The following is a 19,246-nucleotide window of genomic DNA, read 5'->3' as shown; positions in this document are numbered from 1 at the left end:
ATGCCCCCGCAAACAGCCTCTCTCCAAGGCGTTTTAGGGGCGAACCCGAGGTGGGTGGAGGGACAATCCCCGGCATCGGCGCCAGCTGTGCGCGGGGGGCGGCGAGAAGGGCCGGGCAGGGCAGGGCGGGGGCTGCCCCGCTGGTCTCATAAGGCCGACCCCGCCGCAGCTCCAGGCCCTGCCGTTCCGCGGGGCTCCGAGAGGCATCTTGCCCGTTCCCTCCCCCTTCCCAGCCCCGTTTCCCGTGGAGAGGCTCCGCCACAGGGGAAGTGACGCCAGCGCCAGGCGAGGTTATATAAAGGGTAGGCGGCAGCGGGCGGAAGCGAGCGGGGCCGAGCGGGCGGCGGGCGGGGGACCGCGGGCGGTGCGAGCGGGGAGGCTGCCGCAGCCCCCCGTATTCCGGCCCGGCCATGGATTTCCGCAACATTCTCGTGATGGCCTCGGAGCAGCAGGGGCTGAACGCGGTGCCGGTGAGCTCGGGGGCGGCTGGGGCTGCCGGGGGGCGAGGAGCCGGGGCGCGGTGGCGGTCGGGCCCGGGGAGGGCCCCGCGGCCGTGGGAGCCCTGCCCGCCTCCGCCTCGGCCCCCGCCCGGGCAGCGGCCTCGGCCGGGCCTTTCGCCTCGCCAGCCGGGGCTGCTCGCTTCTGGGGGCTGGAGAAGCGTCTGTGTGCGGGGAGGGGGCGAGCGGGGCCCGGGCGAGCGGGGCCCCTTCCGTCAACAAGTGCCGGCACCCCCGCGCTGGGAGCGGGCAGCCGCGGCTTGCGCCTCCCGGTCTGGAAGTGCCGGGATCCCGGGAGCAGAGCGGTGATGCGGGGGAAGGCAGTGGCTAAAAGTCGGCTAAGTCCTTTTGTTTGCTCTGAAAACACAACTCTGCCACGTCTCAAGTGCGGGTCGGAGACAAAGTGACAAGTTTTGGGTGAGTGGTCTGCGTTGTCTGAGGTCTCTGTGTGTACCGCGAAGGAATAACGTGTACCGGCGCTGCGGCGAGGATTGGTGGAAGGCATTGCAAAATTGTTAATATTGTTCTGAAGTCTGTACCTCAGCAGTTTGTGTTCTAGTTCAAGCTATCAGTAACATGTGGATCCCATATGAAATAACCCACTGACTTGCCTGGATGAAGTCTGGCAGTAGGAAGGGCACGTGGCCTTTTCATACATTAATATCCTGGGTTTGAGTCCTTTGGGAGGACCCAAATTATAAGTCATGCGTGCTTATTTGGATAAAAATATTTTCTCTTTGGTAGCCAGCAGCTAGGGAGACACTTCTTCTGTTTGTTCTTCAGCAGAGTGCTAGAGGTCTACTCCTACGATTACTTTGCTTAAACCCAGTGTAAATGAGAGGTTAACAAAAACTGGGAAAACCAGAAGAAAACTACTTTCAATTGTACAGTGTCTTCATTTTGGTGGTGTAAGACCTAGTGAGTTTGTCAGTGTCTCTGTATCATTAGTAAAACTTTGGTAATATTCACTAATAGCGTGACCAGTTGATAACATGTACCAACCATATGGTAGATGTGAAATTAATCAGATTCCACTGTGGGTTTAAAATCTTATAAAATATACTTTTTAATATTTAGGCACATTTAATTCGTTTCTGACTCTACATAGGAATCTGGTTTGTAACATAAATAGTACAACAACAAATGTAGAAATACTTTAGGATATTTAAATGCCCATTTTATCAGTCTTCACTATATCAGCTGTTTCACTAAGGTATCACTGAGCTATTGTAATTCTTATTTTAGATGTTTAAAGCTTCTCTTTACATTCTCAGTTTTCCCATGCAGCTTTACTGTGTGTGCCACTACTTTTTTATCACAAGTAGTTTCAAATCATGATGATGCCATGTTCTCCATTGCAGATGTGGTGGTGGGGGGAGGGGATCCTACTTGTTGTGCAATGGATGAGGGTTTAGCTCCTCTTTTTTAGAAAAGGCAGCATTAGGATTTGCTAATTCCTGATTAACTCATGGAGTGAGAGTGCAGTTGAATCCATAGCTGAAACAGTTTGGTTTAGCACATTAGTGGTGTAGCTTTTAACTCTGAAGTTGGCCCCAGTCTCTGAGCAAAAGCAGAGCTGTGCTTGGCACTTCTTGCTGTTATTTGCAGCTGCCGGGCTTTAAAAGAGAGCCCATGGAGATTTTACAATCACTGGACATCTAAACAACTCCACTACGTTAAAGCTAATACAGTAAATGTGTTTATATAAGAACATAATTAATTTTAAATAGTTTTATTAAAAACACCATATAGACTAATTACACAATTTACTGGTATGTAAAATTACCAGGTTTTCAGAAATGTTAATTCTTGCATTAATGAGCATATCCCCTGAATTTCTCTCTGAGAAGTTTATTTTAAACTTTACAGTGCATTAAACTAAATACTCCATGCCCTTTGTAATGAAAAATAGTGACATGAACAAGTAGTGTATATTCAAAATGTATATAAATATACATACACACTATACAGGTAGTGTTTAGTTCAAAGTGGAAACTATAAAAACTTTAATAAATAAAGTGGTGTTGTATTATAAAAGAGGGGCCTGGATAAAGCAGATATTACCTCATGTCCCTGTCAAAACGAATCTGCTTGTTCATCTCCCTATGGAAATCCAGATTCAAAAGGAACGTTGCTGAAATCAGCCTTTTGGTGCCCTGTTAGTTGCATCAGGTTTTGTTTCTAAATAAAACAGTACATATATGACCTACTGTCTAAGCTATTAATGATGTGCTGCTAATCATGTTCATGGCAGTTGCTGAGTAGAGCCCCAGGTTTTATCATCTAATATTCCATAGGGGTTTCACTGTTGTATCTTGTTACCTGTGCTCATATTAGCAGTTCATTAGATTTTCAGTGTGGTCTTGCTTTGGCTAGACATAATAATTATGAGATTTAATGTTGACTTTAGGAAGGTTTCAATTCATTCTGTCACTCTTTTTGGTAAAGTTGGTATACTCTGTTATGCCATGTGTTTCACATGACATGGTGAAGCACTTTCAGATATTTTTATTGTAGCTGTTCTTCAAAATATGAAATTTTATTGCATCTTAAAAAAAAAAAACAACCTTGACAGTTGGAAGCAAGTCATTCTTTTATTTCACCATAATTTCGAATAAATTATTAATGACACTATAGACATCTCATATTGCTCCCAGTTCCTTTCAGCTGAGGGTGAAACTTCGATGTACGGAATTTACAGAAATCTGATACAATTTAACCACACAGAGGTGATGCAAAACTGAAAGAGCTTGTCATCCACGTCAGCACTTGCTGCGGTCTCACTTTAAGTTAGGCTAATATGAAGCAGCCTCCAGTGAAGCTGACAGATCCAAATAGCCACGAGGAATTAAGTATTTGTGAAGTGAAACACTAACAGAATCCCAAGAGTTTGTTCAGAGGGCCTTGGGTTACAGAGCCTGCCCATCGAATTCTAATCTGCAAATTATCGAGCGTTTGCCCACAGGCAAAAGAAGCCCTGCATGTGAAATGATGGGAATGGCTGTGAAGTGCAGATTGCTGCTGTAGGACCAGACTCCCATCGATTGATGTGTGTGCATTTATTGTGTGCTTAAAACGTGCCTCAGAACAGGGCCTAAAATGCTTTGGATTGCGTCAGCCTCCACAGGAGGGACTGCAAGATACACAATATGAAATGTTGGCAGGGACGAGGAGGACTTCTACTCTCAACTTGACTGACCTGATAGTAAAGTTCCAGACTGTTGAGGTTTAAATGCTGACTAGTAGAATATTCAGCTTTTCCTATTCCTGGTCTCTTTTTTGCAAAAGCAGATGAAAATGGGGACCACAATATCACTACAAAAAGGAAAGCATAAAGTATCTGTTCAGGTTTTTTCTCCTGTGTGAAGCAACATTTAATAGAAGAAATCTCTGCTTTTTTTACAGCCAATGGTTCTGCTGGAGTGTTGTGGCAACAGTTGCAAAATTGGAAGAAAATAATTTTTGCTTCTTTTAGGAATAAAATGTATGAACCTGTTGAATTGGTTTTGGGAGAGGAGAATGGTATGAGCTCATAGGCTTTACCAATAAGAGTATTTTAACTTTCTCTTGGTAGGGATTGTTAGAACCTGAAGGGAGGCAAATTTAAACATACTTTTTACTATTTACTTTGTCACAACCAGATATTGAAAGCAGCAGTTGAGAAGTCATGCTGTGTGTATTCTAAGACAGTCTCTCTGCAGTCAGCTGCTGGGAACTCAGTGGTGAGTCTGTAGCAGAAGCTTTGGAAATACCAGCTCAGGATGAACAGCAGAGGCCCCTGGGCAGTGAACACAAATGGCCACTTCAAATGTGGAAAGCTGCCTTCTGAGGAACTGGCATTGTGAGAGGAGTGACACAAACAAGGGTGTATGTGGTGGATGAACCATTCCTGATGTTCCCAGAAAGTTATACACTGAAGGGAAACTGGGACTTCCCATTGGAAGTTACATGTCTTGGCAAACGACAAGGAAGAACAGGGAAAGTGTTGTAACATCATACAGGGGTCACTACTTGCTAGTGAAAAACAGTAAATAAAAGAATCTGCAGCCTGTGAGAGCCTCTGCAAGTTGCCTGTAGTGGATAACACAGGTGGAATTGTCTTTGCATTGCATGTGCAAGCCCACTGCAGTAACTGAGCTGCCCAGGTGCTCTCCTTGAGAATCAGGCTTGGCAGAATTGATCTCCTGCATTGCCACTTGTGTAAATACTGACCATTGTTAAAGGCAATACTACTACTGTTACTTCTCTCTGGTGCTGGTATTTGGTCTGGGCACTTTTTGAGTGCCAAAAAGTTTACAATTATTTTGTAAATTCTGTTTTACAGTCCAAGATTTGGTACTTGAATGCTGACATCAAAGCACCTACAACTCTATCAGGATCAAGTGCTACATTTTGTAGGAAGTCAGTGACTTCAGAGCAAATAGTCACTGTTCACAACTTGAATAGTGAAGTGTTCTGGGAACAGCTTGACCTGCTCTTTCCTAAAAGGCTAAACATTTCTATTCCTCTTTTGATTTAACCAACTTTGCAATAGTTATTAAAAGCCAGAGTAGTGCAGCTGGTACAGTGACGTGTGCTGGCTTATTTTGCCTGGTTTACATGCAATCTGATGCATATTCATTTGCACTGTATGTAAAACACTTTATTAGTATTTGTGGAACATGTGTATGGTTCAGTGCTTTTAAAAGGACTACACTTCAGCAGATTAATTTATGCTATTGCTAAATAAATGTGAACAAAACGTATATTAGCAATAGTACAGAAAATGGGTATTCATTTATGAATTGTTTTGCTGTGTCTTCAGCTGTTACTCAATATTAAGAAAGGCTACTGATGGGAAAACTTAATTTAAATTATTTTGTGTGATTTTTCATGTTAGGGCCAGTCAGAAAAGAGCTTGTCTGTCAAGCTGCTTTACAAACCTGCTCCTGGATGGGACACTGTTCGTCACAGTGCAGCAAAACAAAGCCTGAAAACTGCTTCCCCATCACTTTAATTCTTTATAAGGTTTCCTAACAGAATAGATCAATCTACATTTGTCCCTGCTGTTAAGCAGTTTTCAAAGGTGCTCCTTAGGCACAAAATCATTTAGGTTGGAAAAGATGCTTGAGTCCTACACAGTTTTTAAAACAGAATTTTCAAAACTGAGGATACAGTTGAAATGGAATAATTAAATGAAGCTTTGCCAAATTAGGTTACCAATGGCAAAACACAATGTGTTTAACTTTGTAAGATAATTGACACAGACATCATTATACTAAGATGAGTATACTACAAAGTACTGCAAATAATTTCTAATGTACTAATTAGCTTCAACCTGTTTCTGACAGGATTTTGACTGATAATGTGTGGATTGCTTTGCTTCTCTGTCTGTTCCAGTTAAAATGGAGTAAGCCAGATTTCTTTGGGACACAGAGCCATGGGCCACATTTGAGCAAAAGCTGAGACAATGCTGCACCACAGTTCAGGTGTCCTGAGCAGACAAGTCTTGGAATACTTTTGGTGCAAACAACAAAATCGGTTCTCAGATTGTGGTGAACTTCTTGCAGAGAGGTGACGTTCAGTAAATGAGCTTGGCTGTAGTAGGTCTTTAATGTGATGAGGTGTCATGGCAGGTTTTAATATACAATGTATGTGGGTAGTGCATCTTTGTAATTATGCTCTGGTCATTTCAGAAACTGCTCAAGAAGGCTACAGGGCAGCTACAATACCAGCTGCTTTCTTGGAGCCAGTTTTGGGTGCAGTTTAGAAATGAGCCTCCAAACCTTGCTTCTTAGTGCATGTATATTCAAGCTAATTTATGGGTTTGCATGTTAGTAATTAAAGTAATCCAAGGATCTATTCATGTGCTGCTGATCAGTTAATCAGAAATGAGAATGAAGGGTTCCATTGTGTGACATGGACATTTATAGGGTATATGCTGCCAGCCTGCCTGATTACTGCTTCTAAAACATTTGGATGTAGGTCTCCTTACCAGATATTTTATTTAATTATTTTAGTTAAGTTTCATAAGGCTTTATGAGGATAGGAAGATATTTATAGAAATGCTGACTTGTGTGGCTCTTCAGTGATACTTTTTAAATTTGGGTCTGTTTTTCACATCTCTTTCATTTGGTGAGAATCTTAATGTCTCGTGGGAGATCTTGGTTTAGATTTTAATCTGTTGGCTTACTTCTGAAATAAAACAAACAAAACCCCCACCCTCTCAAACCTCGGGTTTGGGTTTCTTTTGTTCCTAAATATATTCTGCTTTCCATCTGCTTCTGGGTTTAATTGCCTTCTATTGTATTTATCTTTGCAACTGTCTCTTTCTCATTGCTTTGTTTTTTCTTCTGGATTCTGTTTGTGGGAAGAAGTTTAAAAAAGTTTCTCTTTTTCCCCATTTTAGGCACAATCTGGTACATTTGTGAAAGGCAGTGTCTGAACATGTGTAGCACACTAGTGCAAGTGGTTGTTACAGAACCCAGTAAGAGGCAATTGGGCACTTAACACTGATTTAAGTAATGTTTATTGGATATAAGAGAAGCAAAAAGGGGGTAGTGTAGATAACTTTACACCTGTTCAGTTGTTGGAACCCCAGGCTGAGCAGCACTGGACAGACCTCAGGCCATGCAAATCCTGTCTGTGTTGCAGATGAGCAGTATTGTAGTCTTTAGAGCTTTTGCAGTATGTCCTGGGCAGTTAATAGCTCAATTTATCATTTCCTCTGCCAAGGAAAAAGATGTTAACACGAAAACATGCAGCTTTACCTCAGGATATAATGAGATACAGAATCACAGAGTAGGAACCATTAAAGGTGATCTAGTCCAACTCCCCTGCAATGAGCAGGGACAGTCTTAAACAGATCAGGTCACCCAGAGCCCTGTCCAACCTGGCCTTGAATGTTTCCAGGGATGGGGAATCTACATCCTCTCTTGGCAATCTGTACCAATGTTTCACCACGCTCATCAAACAATTTCTGGTCAGAATCTACCCTCTTTTAGTTTAAAGCCAATATCCCCTGTCCTATTGCTACTGCCTCTGCTGAAAAGTGTCCCCATCTTTCTTACAAGCTCCCTTTCAGTACTGAAAGGCTGCAACAAGATCTCCCTGGAGCCTTCTCTTCTCCTGGCAAATTATACCACGTGCAAGTGCTGTAAGTGCCAGGTGCCATTGGGGGCTGTGTATTCTGTCACAGTGCTGAGGTCACACTGATCTCAGGTGATAAGTGGAGTGCAGGCCTGCACCGTTTCAGGTCAACTCGTGTGTGGATCACTAACTCCTTGATGTACAACAGTATTGTGTTTAAGATCACTGCCAGCAGGAACTTAAATCAGTATTGTTGGTTATACATCAACCTACTAATTATGCTGGTGAAGTCAATTCCAACTTTTGGAGTGATTAAATTTTTGAGTTGATTTACTTATTTTTGCTGAATTAGGTAACCTGAAACTGAAATGAGTATCCACAAGCAAGCTGAAAATGGAGCTGTAAACCTGCAGTCTGGAATTCAATTGACTGGCAGCTTGGGCTGTAGTTTGCTTTTAGGTCCTCTTGGTCAAAGACTAGGGCTAAACTGAAGTACTTTTATTCCATTACTAATGCGGCCATTGCATTCCTTAATAGTCTAATGCATTTCACTCATTTTGTTTCCCTACCTGGCTTCTGGTTTCCTATTCATTCCCTCCAAAAGCTGAGTGAGCCCCTGTTGTGGATGAGTAGAATGTACCTCACTCAAAACACAGGCAGCAATGTATTTTGAGATAAAATAATGATTTGACAATTCACTGGAATTTAACGAAGTTTAACAGCGGTTTGATGAGGTTTAATAAGTTTAATGCAAGGTTCATCTTATCAATTAATGGAAGAAACATACAAAAAAGGTTGAGTTCAAATTCATTCATTAATGAGTTCATTTAGAGTGATTCTCAGATACTGGCAATGCAAAGAGTACAGTCCTGTTGAGTCACAAGGTTCTGAGTGGATTCCTTGCTTTCTAAACTCCATTTGGAGCTAGGAGTGGCTGGATCCATTCTTAGTCTCAGGCTTGGTCAGTAGTATACATCTAATGGAATTATCCATACTGTGTTTGTAATAATTTGGAGTGGATGGATTAGTAAAATTTCATAATACTGATGCAACAGCCTCTGTCACCTACTGAGCATCTGTCATGAGTAAGGAGTCTTTCCGCCTTGGGTAAGGAAGGATCTCTTACCTTCAGGTAAGGACCAAGCACCAAGTTTCTAACCCTGAGAGGCATCCCTGCTCTAGGCAGTCACCTGGCATCCAGTTAAGCTGCAGCTCAGGCAGAGCTCAAATCAGGCCCATCCTGATGGCAGTATTTGTAGGGTGAAGTAGTTGGCTGCTGGCCAATGGTAAGGACAAGAGATGTCCTTATCTTAGTGCTGATATCTTGTTCTGGACTTTGGTTTTCTTGCTCTTTTGATGGTTATAAAGCAACCTTTCAAAATATTTTTCAAGACACCTGTACTCCCTTGGACCAGACACTTTCTAGCTTGCAAGTTTATCCCGAGGACTTGGGGCTGGTTGCTCCTTAGTCAGCCTGAAAGTACAGCTGTGAGTCAAATGTATCCAGCATGACCCTCAGCTTCAGTGGCAATTCGTTGTTTACTCTGTATCATCTCTGGGCTTAAGCCAAGTACAGGACTGTTATGCAACTCCTCAGTTTTAAACTCTTAATTTCTTAACTCTTCTGACATATTTCTTTGTTCTTTGCAGAAAAGGTACAGTTTAGCTGTTGGTCCTCCCAAAAAAGTTCCCAAAGTCAAGGGTGTAGAGTCTGCAGCAGTGCAAGCATTTCTCAGACGGCAAGAAGAAGAGAAGAGGAAAAAAGGTAAAAGTACAAAATATCTCCTATGGGAGACTTTCATGGATTCTTTGGTATTTGTCACCTTATTCAAAGTTCTTGGAAATATAGCTGCACATCTGTTTCTGGAATTTATGCATAGAACTGATTCTGAGGGAAAGCCAGAACTAAGTAAGGACCAGGGATGTTTACTTGCTTTCCTAAGGAGTTAAACATTAATCAGATACATTAGCATTTATGGTTAGAGATTCAGAAGCAGTTAGAGTGAAGAGCAAAAAACTATCTGAACTTTTGTCAGCTTAACTTTGAAAAGCTTCATCTGTGTGAAAAATGGAAAGAGTTGCTGTTGTTGTCTCTTAGTCTAGTGTATCAATACAGTCTGAATTTTAAAGAGTCTGAGCCACAATTTTTCCACTTCTGTATTGCCTTTAAGTAGTCTATGGAATAAACTAGTACTGCATTGCTTCTGATGTTAATGTTGTGTTAAAGGTAACCAAATCCAATGGACTGGATGGCCCAGGTTATTCCTCCCCTCCTGGGCCAGTCATGAGTCTGTTCCTTATCGCTACTGCCAGGTCCAGCCAGAAGCAAGACTAGGCATGAATTCCACATGGGCATGCTGGCACACTCTGTGCTGTCACAGCGTTTGACAATAGAATAACACAAGGCGTGGTACCTTTACAGGCACCCAAAATATGAGTAGCCCAATCCATTTTCTAGGAATTTTTACTTTTTCTGAATCTTTCTGGTATTTGGCCCCCACTCCTTCATCTGTCCAGTATTTGGTATTTAGATGTCTCATTCACCAGCTGGTTCAATCTGACTTGTCAGCAGATCACAGGCACATGGTAGAGAGCATTACTTATGCAGAAAACAGCTAAGGCAGAACAGTAAGGATGTAGGACAGACTGTGGAGATAGACCCCTGTGCCCTATCAAACATGTGTAATGACCAGCTGCTTGCTTATCTGTGTTCAGCTGCTTCTCTCTCCCCTATATCCCTCTACACACACACAGAGACTATTTTCCAATTCTTATCTCCCAACACTTACTCCCTCCCCTTCTTCAACCTCTGTTCAACATTTGATAGTAAGTTCTGTATAGCCTCAAGATTCTCCTGCTCAGTCTCAGAACTCTGTCTGCTACCCAGAGATCCCATAAATTCTGTACCTCTTATACAGTGATTGTCCATATTTTTCATAGCATCCTGGAAAGCTGCTTCCCTAAAAAAGCCTTAGTGGGTTTTGTTATAGCAGCATTTGACTTCATTGCTTGCCTTTGTTGGAGCAGCTGATACAGGTGGGTTAGCCTGCCCTGTTGGCAGACCTGTAGTCACTTTCCTGGACTATTTTGGATAGCTGTTAGGCAGTTATCTTTAAGTTACTGTCCTAAGTAGTTTTTAGTTTGGAAAATATTGAAATAAAAAGTAGTGCTTTTGCATAACTATCTCCTGATTTTCTTGCAGCACTGGAAGAAAGAAGGAAGAAAGAGCAGCTCTTGGCGAGGCGCATTGAACTGAAACATGACAGAAAGGCAAGAGCCATGGCCTCACGAACAAAGGATAATTTTTATGGTTATAATGGCATTCCTGTTGAAGAGAAGCCTAAAAAGAGGAGGACTTGTGAGAATGTTGCTCAGGCCCCAGAGGCTGAGTATGCAACAGAAGATGAAGCTGAGCAACTTGAATACAGTCAGACAGAATCTGAGCATGAGCAAGAAGAATATGAAGAGAAACCATCCAAAGCTGCAGTGAAACCAAAGGCACCTCCCAAAAGTGCACCAGCACCTCTGAACTTTGCAGAGCTATTGAGGCTTGCTGAAAAGAAACAGTATGAACCAGTGGAAATAAAACCAGTGAAAAAGGTGGAAGAGAGGCCCAGAACAGCAGAAGAATTGAGAGAGAGGGAGTTCTTGGGACGCAAAAACAAAAAAGTAGAAATGCATAAGAAAAGTGAGAAGGAGATTAAGCCTGCAGGGATATCCAGTTCTTCAAAAAAACTGTCTTCTCAAAAAGCATCTGTAAATGCAAAACTTAATAAAAGCTCAGTAGATAAACATTCCACATCTAAAAGCAGTCTGTCACTTTCTATGGGTGGTATTGATAAGAAATCCAAAGCACCAGCATTGACTGAAAAACACCCACGGTCATCATCTTCTTCCAGACTTGATCAAATGGAAAGAAACTCACAAAATGGTTCCTTAAAAAGCTCTACTGGTAGCAGTCACAGTAAATTACCTGTCAATGGTATTAGAAAGTCTGGCTCAAGCTCTCACGTGCCACCCTCAAAACCCATGGCCAATGGGGCTCAGAGGCTGCCATCTGCTAAAGAATCCAGCCTGAAAAAGTCTGCCCATGCAAAACCAGGAAAACCTGCAGCCCTTCAACATGGAATCAGCTCCAATGCAAAGCGATCAGGCAGCAGCTTAGGAAAAGGAGGACCTGGACATCCTGGGGGCGGTTCAAGTGCAGGACCGGGGCGATCAAGCAGCAATTCTGGTGTGGGACCTGGGAGGCCAGGAAGTGGTTTAAGCTCAGGACCTGGGCGACTGGGCAGCAGCTCAGTCACAGGACCTGGGAGGCCAGGCAGCAGCTCAAGCACAGGACCTGGGCGACCGGGGGGTGGCTCAGGCGTGGGACCAGGAAGGCCGGCGGGCAGCTCAAGCACAGGACCTGGGCGACCGGGCAGCAGCTCAGGCATGGGACTGAAGCGACCGGGCAGCAGCTTGGGCACTGGATCGGGGAGGCCGGGCAGCAGCACAAACATAGGACCAGGGCGACCAGGCAGCAGCTTGGGAACAGGACCAGGAAGGCCAGGAGTCAGTCCAAGCACAGGAGCCAAGCGACCAGGCAGCAGCTTGGGCACTGGACCAGGGAGGCCGGGCATCAGCACAAGCACAGGACCTGCGCGACCAGGCAGTGGCCCGGGCACAGCTGTAAAACCCAAGTGTACTGTCGTGTCAGAAACGATTTCTTCTAAAAACCTTGTCACAAGACCTAGCAATGGACAGATGAATGGAATGAGACCTTTTCCAGGGCATAGACCTGTGCTTCATCCTCAAGGTATGCATTTATAGAACAAAGAATTTTTTACTGTTGTGGTTTAACTCCAGCTGGCAACTAAGCACCATGCAGCTGCACACTTGCCCTGTCCCCCTGTAGGGAGAAGAATTGGAAAAAAAAGTGAAACTCAGATAAGAACAGTCTAATAATTGAAACAAAATTAAATATAGCAACTTCTTATTTATTTTATTTATTTTTACCTATGTTCATAATTCTTGAAATACAGGTGGTGTGAAGTATCACATGAAAGGAAACTAAGCAGCCTGTGATGGATATTGGTATATGAATGCTGTTAGAAGGAGCAGAATTGAAGGATTTGCTTCCAGCGTTGCTTGATAGTTGGTCTGTAAAACTTTGTAGCGTCTTAAATGACAGATGCTTGAAGGGCTACATGAAAAATCAGTCACAGGTTTTACATTTCAGTGTTTTTGCAAATTTTCTTATCAGTGACAAGCAGTTCTAAAAATTTATTTCTGATCAGGAGCAAGCAGTGTGGAGTGTAGGGAATAAGTGACTAGAAAATCCTGAACAAAGAACAGGTATCTGTCAAGTGGTTTCCTCAGGATGCCATTGCTGATACTGATATGTAATCTCTAGCATAACTCAGAGGAAGTATTTCCTCTTGCTGAATTCCTGAGAAATGCTGGTTAACTTGAGCCAGAAGCTTTCCACCTTGAAGCCCAGAAAATGGCTGTGCCTAAGGTATAGCAAGCAGAAGTACTGTTAAATTAATGTAATGTTCATGTTATTAATGATTTTCTTCTCTCCCATCATTTAGGTCTTGGAAGACCACCTATTAGTTACAAGAGACAAATAGATGATGATGATGATGATGAATATGACTCTGAAATGGATGACTTCATTGAAGATGAAGGGGAACCTCAAGAAGAAATATCAAAACATATTCGGGAAATATTTGGCTATGACCGGAAAAGGTAAGAAAAGTGACAATTTTAAGATACTGCAGAACAAGCAGTAGACCAAGTAATTATTCTTCCTAAGAAGAGATATGAATTCATTAGCTGGTTTTTTTAAGTGTTAAAAACTGATATTTAATTTACAGGTACAAAGATGAAAGTGATTATGCCTTACGTTATATGGAGAGCAGCTGGAGAGAGCAACAGAAAGAAGAAGCTAGGAGGTATGCATGGATTTAAACTTGGATACAAATTGGGAAGTTTGTTTGTTGCTGAAGTCATAGGGCTAAGCTAGCAAATATCCAATCTGCTTTTTATAGCAGAGGTATATAAGCCTTACAATTTTTTATAAGAAAGCTTAAGTAAAGATGAAACTCATACAGCCAGTGGTGGATACACTAAATAAGTCATGTATGTTCTTATCTATCACAAACCTGGATTTTTAAGAGCCAATAAAAACCAAAGCTAATTAATTTCAAAAAATCTTTTTAAAAATACAAATTTCATTTGAAATTCCAAATCCTTTAACTTGTCCCAAACATTAAAATATTCTGCTAGTTTGAGGTCTAGAAATTTTGTTTTTCTCTATACACGTGTGTGTGTGTCTGTATTTCTATAGAAGTGTAAAAAGTATGCTGACAAGATTTTGTAGTCACTGATTTAAAATATGAAGATGATATTTTCATATTGGTTTTGGCCTTTGGGCCTGGGCAATTCTTGTCATAAACTGATTTTCTTTTTGTTTTTTAATGAGTGGTGGGACAAGTTTTGTGAAAGCTATGTAAGGGTTTTTTATAGAAAGTTAAAATACTGGAATGCATGGAGTTACCAAATTCTTTTGTTCAACTGAAATTCCTATATGGTTATTTAGAAGGTGCCTTGAGCATGAGAAACTTGCATCTTTGAAGTTATAGTCAGTGTCCTTATTCCTCCTGGCTCCTGAGGAATAGCTGCAGCCCATGGAAAGATACAGTCTGTTAAGTGGAGTTAGGGGAAATAACTGGAATTTTAAAATGATATTGCTTTTAACCAAACTCTCTGTTGACATCTTAGAGTGAGCTTTTGCAGAGTTGAATTCCTGACTCACTTTTAACTACACGTGCACCATAAAGGAAGTGGAGATAAAAAACTTGAGTTAAATTCAATTTTACCTTTTCAATGGATGTGTTTCAGTAGCTGCATTTTGGGAGAAAAAAGACCTTATGTATTAAATTTATTAAATATTTTTATACAATTTTTATTTTTGAACAGAAGTCTTGAATTTTTTTCTCTTGAAATATTTGATTCTAGTCTTATGATAAAAAAATCTTGATTTCTTAAAGCTATATTCATTTTGTAATTAAAGATACGAAATTATTCTTCAAATCAGCTGTAGTACTTTTAGCATTGCTTTTTGTAGAAGTAAAACCTCAAGTGTCCTGAGTAGCAGTGTAAAGGATTTAATCTCGTTTGGCAGCTTGAGACTCGGTGTTCAGGAAGACTTGGAAGAATTGAGACGGGAAGAAGAAGAATTGAAACGCAAGAGACAGTCGAAGAAGCTGAGGACACGTTAACTGACTTATGATGTTGACTTTGTTCATGTTTCTGCTCCCCTCTGCCTTCATACATCTCTTATTCTACTTCAGTTTCCATTTGCTTGTTAGAGGGCAAAAGAATATTTAAAGGGATTAAAGTACTGAAAAGCAAGGCTTTAGTTTGACCTAAATAAGATATTTATTTTTAATACTTGCCAGGGTTGTTTTTTTATGAAGAAATTAATGCACTAATGCATATTAAATGGAATAAAATTAATAGATGTTTCCACTGATTAAACCAGTTCAAGATGCCAGCAGAAATATTGACTAGCTATGCACTGACTTGGAACTGTGTGGGCCATGTACCAGTAAACCAATTTTGCATTCACTTGAAAGAAAGGAATAGCATTCTTGTTCCCTGATATTTCTTGAGACTTGGAGAGATTGCTCTGTATCCTGCTCTGTCTCCCAACATGAGCCTCAAAGTGTTAAAATGTCATCTTCTGTACAGCAGCAGCTTGGGTGTAAATTCAGCCACAGCCCACAGGTGTTTAAGGCAATAAAGTGCTGCAGATCTTTTGAGGACCCATAAAATAACTTGAACCTCTTTATTCCTAAACAGAAAAGTGCATGTTATTTGCAAACTTTGCAGTTATGGATATGGCCAAAAGATTATGTTGGCTTTTGCTGTGTCTGGAATTCCAGTGCCAGTCTAATTCAGTATGAGAAACACACACCCTGAAACCAGGAATTTCTAGTGTTTGTATGTAACCGGTGCTTTTGGGCTCAAGCATATACTTGGGAATTCTTTTCCTGCCCTGTAAATCTTCAGATTTGTTTAACAGTTTCTGCTGCTTTTACAAATTGTGTTTTTTCTTGCATTAAACATCTGATGTGTTCAATTATTTAAAATGTGAAGCAGTCATTTATCTACTTAGTTTTACTGTTCAGAAGGAACATTAGAATTAAGTTTTGTTAGAATGTATTTGCAGCTTTTTTGTATTATCGTGTTAACTAGTTAATATTTGTTATTGATTTCAGCAAGCTGAAAACCTAAAATAATATGTATAGCAGGAGAGTTAGTTCAGTTACTTTCCTTAATGCCTGTATTTGCACATTATTTCTAACTATGCACTTAAAGACTGTTTCAGTAATTGAATTTGTTTACAATCAGCACAGGGTTCATGTAAGTCTACAGGAGTTGCACTGAGACCTGAAGCTCAAATCTGGTGTTGCACCTACTTGGATTTCCCCAAGTTGCCCTTCAAGGCTCACCAGTGTCATTACTCAGCTTTGCCTCAAGCTCCAGGACTCCATTGGTAGCATCTGCCTTCAGCTGCTTCAGGCCATTATGTTTTAATGCTAGAAATACTTTTAAAAGTACAAAAAGGGCTTTGGGTGTTGGTTGGGGGAGGGGGGGGAAGGAAAAATTACCTTTTGGAAAAATAACAAAGGAATCTTTCCTATTGGGGCTATTTTTAACAGTGCTGTTTCTAGGAAGCAGTTCAGATAGCAACCTGTAAGGAACAGTCTTGGAAGCTGCTCAAGTTTAAACATCTGATTCTTAATGTAAGAAAAAACAGATTTGCCTTTTTAAGATGTTTTCTGTCAATGGTGTAGCATTTCACTGCCTCAGCAAAACACTGATGTAAGTTATGGCATCGTTTATATAAACTATCTCAGTATTAGCTAATATGGAGCCCAGGTGAAGATGCCATTGTTGCTCCTCTGTAGTTTTAACTTTCTCTATTAACTAACAAAAACTGCATCTCAGTGTGTGCACTTGAGACCATGCAAGATAGTGTAACCTCACTGTCTAGAAGTGTGTTGTATTCTCTGCTGCATTGGGGCCATCTAAAATTTCCTGATTTCCTGGTTTCTAGAATTACCCATTCAGGACAGTGAACTTTGGGACCATGATCAAGTTCTGGGTTTGTGCTTTTTAATTCTTTTTAGCTGGAGAAAGACTCAAGGTCCATCAACCCAGACAGCTATATCATCTGTGAGCAACTTCCTGCCTGATTGGGGAGAAAAAAGTATCTTATGAAGCAAAAGAAATATATGAATTTCAAATTGGTTCAGTTGGGAAAGAAATCTGCATTTCAGACAAATACAGGTTAAGTAAAACCTGATTATTTCACCACTTTCTGATTATTTAACCATGCAAGATCAGTTAAACTTCTTAATCTGTAAAGCACTTTGTCATTTAGATGGTGACTGGAATGTACTCTGCTAGCCTCCCTAAGACACTGTATAACTTTTTTCACACAGTTGATCGTTGCTTAAATTTTGTCTGTTTCATATGAAAAATTATTCAAGGACACATTTGTAATTTTACAGTCAAGAAGTACTTTCTCATAATTGGCATGGGATGCTGATGGGTTTCCTGTTTTGTACAAATGTTTGGCTTTTAATGTGCTTGCATATTTGTTGCATATTTGTATGTCAGCTAGGAAGCAACTAAACTAATTTTTTAATTCCTGACCTTGTATCCAAAAATCTGTTTACTGTTTGCCAGATTAATAGTATTCGTCTAATGACAGTATTTCAGTACTTGTCCAAAGTGCATCTGAATTTGAGGTGAAGAAAAACTGGAAGAATGCTTACATTGGTTTATCAGGATTGGTTGTTCAGCTAATGATTTAATTGTATTTAAGGAAATTCTGGTTTGGTCTTTAGATTTTTAATTCACTGTTTGACAATGTGCCTTTTTTACTAAATTGTGTCAAAAAATAATGAATGTAGGAGTATAAAAAGGTTGGTTTCTCTGCTATCTCAGATTCTATATCCTTAAACTTGAGAGTGTGAAATGATGTACTTTTCATAAAACCCTTCCAGGTCTGGCTTTGATTGCACAATTAAGGTAGCTACTTCTTTACTGCTAATGCTAAATCAAATGAAGGGCACTTTCTATTGATGACTACTTTTTGAAAATGTCTTGTATTTACACTTCAGCTGTATTTCACTTTACAGCAATGTCTTTTGGAGGCCAGGGTTTTGCATATCACAGGAAGCCTTAGTGTGCAACTCTGTGCTGTGCTTTAAAATAAAAATCTTTCAAGAAGTATATGAGATCTCTATGGAAATCTGGATTTATTTTTGTGTAAAGCCCAAAATATTGTCCAGGAAAACTAATTTTCTATTTTTTTTTTTGCATTTTGTAACATAATCTAGTAGCTGATGCATATTTCTAGATATAGCATATTTCTGGAGACCAAAACATGTCAGAAAGAAAATAAATATATGGAGAGACTGGTGTTTAAATTGTGATGAATGTACTTCTATTTATTTTGGTGAGTGGGTGTGATGCAATATTAAAGTATTAGTTTGTAAATAAGGGTGCTTCTAGTTTTAGCTGATGATTTTTTTTCTGTGGGGATATCATGTGTGCACAGTGTCTTTTTACACAGTGTGACAAATCAGGTTAAAACCTCGTACATAGCTTAACTGCTCTCTGGTGCTGTCAAGAAGTGTATACTTTAGCACACACCAAATGCATATAAGTTTTTCAGAGTATGTATACAATAAATTAACAGGCATTAAACATTTTACTGCTATTTCTCATTGGTTTACTTCATGGAAGATTTATCAGAATTACTTTCTGCTGTTTCTTCTGAGCTCTCACATATGGCAGTGTCAGCCTGAATGTTCTCCAAGAATGGTTCTCATGCAGTCAGTAAGAAGGTATGAAAAATTTAATGGAGTCACTTAAGCCTTCAGAAAAGATCTGAAAGTTCCTGGTGTCTCCTGCAGTTTAGGCTGTGACATAGTGTATTTGGAGGAACGTGTATTTAGAAAGATACCCAAGTGTGCCCATTGCCTTTAATAATCTTTTACATTTGAAGTGTTCATCCTGCAGTTTCATAAGGAGCACCCTTCTTGGGCTTCCTTATTCCCACACAAGGAGTCTGAACTACCTTGATGGCTGTCTCCTGTGGAAGGGTTTTCTGCTTTGATGGTGGAAGTAAGTGACTGTTTTGATCAGCTGGTGCTGTGACCCACTTCCAAATGGATGCATGGATATGCATCAGTGAGCCCACGTGCCTTTACAAGGAACAGCAATGCTTGCATACTCTTGTGCTTAAAAAAATACTCTTTTAAAATATTCCAAATCTGCCTTTAATGTGTCCTTATGAGTACCTTGTTTTGAAGGCATGAAATCTTCTTTGGAACTACCTTGTATGGAATTCCCTTGAGATTTTTAATGTACGTTAATAACTGTGATTAGTCAATCTCAGCCACTGTTTCAAGGCAAAGATGTTCTGTTCAGGTGGAGGGTGGCTCTACATTGAGTCATTATCTTAACCCAGCCCCTAAAGCTACTTCTGGAAGCAAAATTATTTTATTCAGACTGGGGTGAAAAAAAGAAATTACAGGTTTCCCTTGTTTGAGGACAGCTTTTAGTTGTAGTTTATTTGAAATAATATTTTAGTTCCACAAGACAGAACTGCA

At 40.6% G+C, this 19,246-nt stretch overlaps 1 protein-coding gene across 1 annotated transcript; it reads left to right on the top strand.

Annotated features, from left to right (window-relative positions):
* Positions 1-338: 338 nt before the first annotated feature.
* SPTY2D1 (SPT2 chromatin protein domain containing 1) lies at positions 339-18,343 on the top strand. Its single transcript, XM_069016908.1, has 6 exons — positions 339-470; positions 9,216-9,330; positions 10,768-12,363; positions 13,142-13,298; positions 13,427-13,504; positions 14,737-18,343. Exons 1-6 carry the CDS (start codon positions 411-413, stop codon positions 14,831-14,833), a joined length of 2,103 nt encoding a protein of 700 aa, XP_068873009.1. The 5' UTR covers positions 339-410; the 3' UTR covers positions 14,834-18,343.
* Positions 18,344-19,246: the final 903 nt, after the last annotated feature.

This window comes from Aphelocoma coerulescens, chromosome 5 (assembly GCF_041296385.1).
Source record: "Aphelocoma coerulescens isolate FSJ_1873_10779 chromosome 5, UR_Acoe_1.0, whole genome shotgun sequence".
In the NCBI taxonomy this organism is placed as follows: domain Eukaryota; kingdom Metazoa; phylum Chordata; class Aves; order Passeriformes; family Corvidae; genus Aphelocoma; species Aphelocoma coerulescens.
Note: the sequence above shows the minus strand (reverse complement) of the source record. Positions and strands in the feature narration are given on the sequence as shown.